Source organism: Alligator sinensis, unplaced genomic scaffold (assembly GCF_000455745.1).
Source record: "Alligator sinensis unplaced genomic scaffold, ASM45574v1 scaffold1165_1, whole genome shotgun sequence".
In the NCBI taxonomy this organism is placed as follows: domain Eukaryota; kingdom Metazoa; phylum Chordata; order Crocodylia; family Alligatoridae; genus Alligator; species Alligator sinensis.
Window position 1 is genome coordinate 1,025,590 of NW_005842477.1, and position 1,198 is coordinate 1,026,787.

The 1,198-nt window shown below is 70.7% G+C and overlaps 2 protein-coding genes across 2 annotated transcripts in view; both read right to left on the reverse strand.

Annotated features, from left to right (window-relative positions):
- Positions 1-72, reverse strand: part of INTS3 (integrator complex subunit 3) — a 34,763-nt gene extending 34,691 nt beyond the window's left edge. The window contains exon 1 of the mRNA XM_025212642.1: positions 49-72. Coding sequence (XP_025068427.1) covers positions 49-72 — 24 coding nt within the window. The remainder of the gene's footprint in view (positions 1-48) is intronic.
- Positions 73-649: 577 nt separating this feature from the next.
- Positions 650-1,198, reverse strand: part of NPR1 (natriuretic peptide receptor 1) — a 12,442-nt gene continuing 11,893 nt past the window's right edge. The window contains exon 24 of the mRNA XM_025212643.1: positions 650-1,099. Coding sequence (XP_025068428.1) covers positions 1,037-1,099 — 63 coding nt within the window. The 3' untranslated portion in view covers positions 650-1,036. The remainder of the gene's footprint in view (positions 1,100-1,198) is intronic.

Below are 1,198 nucleotides of genomic sequence, written 5' to 3' on the forward strand. Positions count from 1 at the left end.
TGGCTGCGTGCCTGTGACTTGTACGAGTGCTTGCACCCCGCCCCGCACACGCGCCAGCGTCCAGGCATCCATCCCCCGTGCACACGTGCACCGCTGCCCACCTGTTCTCCCCGTTGCACGTGCATCCGCCCCCGCCTCTTCGTTACACACGTGTACACCACAGCCGTGCCCTGCGTGTGCACACACGCCCTTGTGCTAGGGAACCTGCCTTCCCCCCACCCCCCCAGTTCAAGACCAGCCCCTGCACACGGCCCAGCGGGCCAGGTGTTGCACCCTGGGGTGGGGGCGTCAGTGCTTGGGAAGACCCCGTGGCCTGGGATGGGCCTGGGCCTGGCCCAGGAGCTGAGCGTCGCAGCAACCCAGGGTGTCTGTCTGTTGCCCTCCAGCTTCCCCTCATGTCTGGGGTGACCCCCAACCCCCCCCCGGCTGCGCTCCCTCCCCACCGGGCCTGACGTTGATGGACGAGGCCCAGGAAGGCCCTGCCTGGCGCTGCCGGGAGCAGGGGGCCGCGCCGGCCTGGCCCCTGCCTCCCGCGCATTCCTGGCAGGGGCCGCGGCTTCCTGGCTTGGGCAGGGCCTGGCCGGGAAGGGACGCAGGACCCCCCGGAGAGGATCCTCAGAGCCAGCCCAGACCCCCAGGCGGGTGCGATACACAGGCTTTATTACAAAAATTAGAGCTCTACAGATAAGGTCCTTGTGTGGCCGCCCAGGGGGACGGGGGTGGGCTTCCCCCCGCCGGCTCCGTCCACGCACCGCGCCTCCTGCGTGCACAGCTCCGGCTCCGGGGACAGGGCTGAGCCATCGCTGCTCGGTGCAGGGGTTGCAGGCTCCGCACTGAGGGGGGCAGGCGGGGCTGCAGGCCAAGCTGGGGGCTCTGCACTCCCCCAGGGTGCCTGCATTCAGCCTCCGGGCCCTGGGCACCAGGGAGGGGACGCAGAGGCCATGGGGTGCCCATCACCGCTGGGTCAGGCCGGGATCCTGGGGTTGCGGAGGGGGTCCTGTTGGAGGGTCCCAGGCAGCCCCTAGACCCGGCAGGCTCAGCCCCGGGTGCTGCTCAGGTACTGCCCCAGCAGCCAGTACGTCCGCACCTTGCCCTTGCCCTGTGGGGAGCACCCAGGTCAGGCAGGAGAGACCCCCCACATGCAGGGCCCCTCCCCCAGGGAGCCTGGAGCAGGGCAGGGGACCCCAGGGCACCCCCT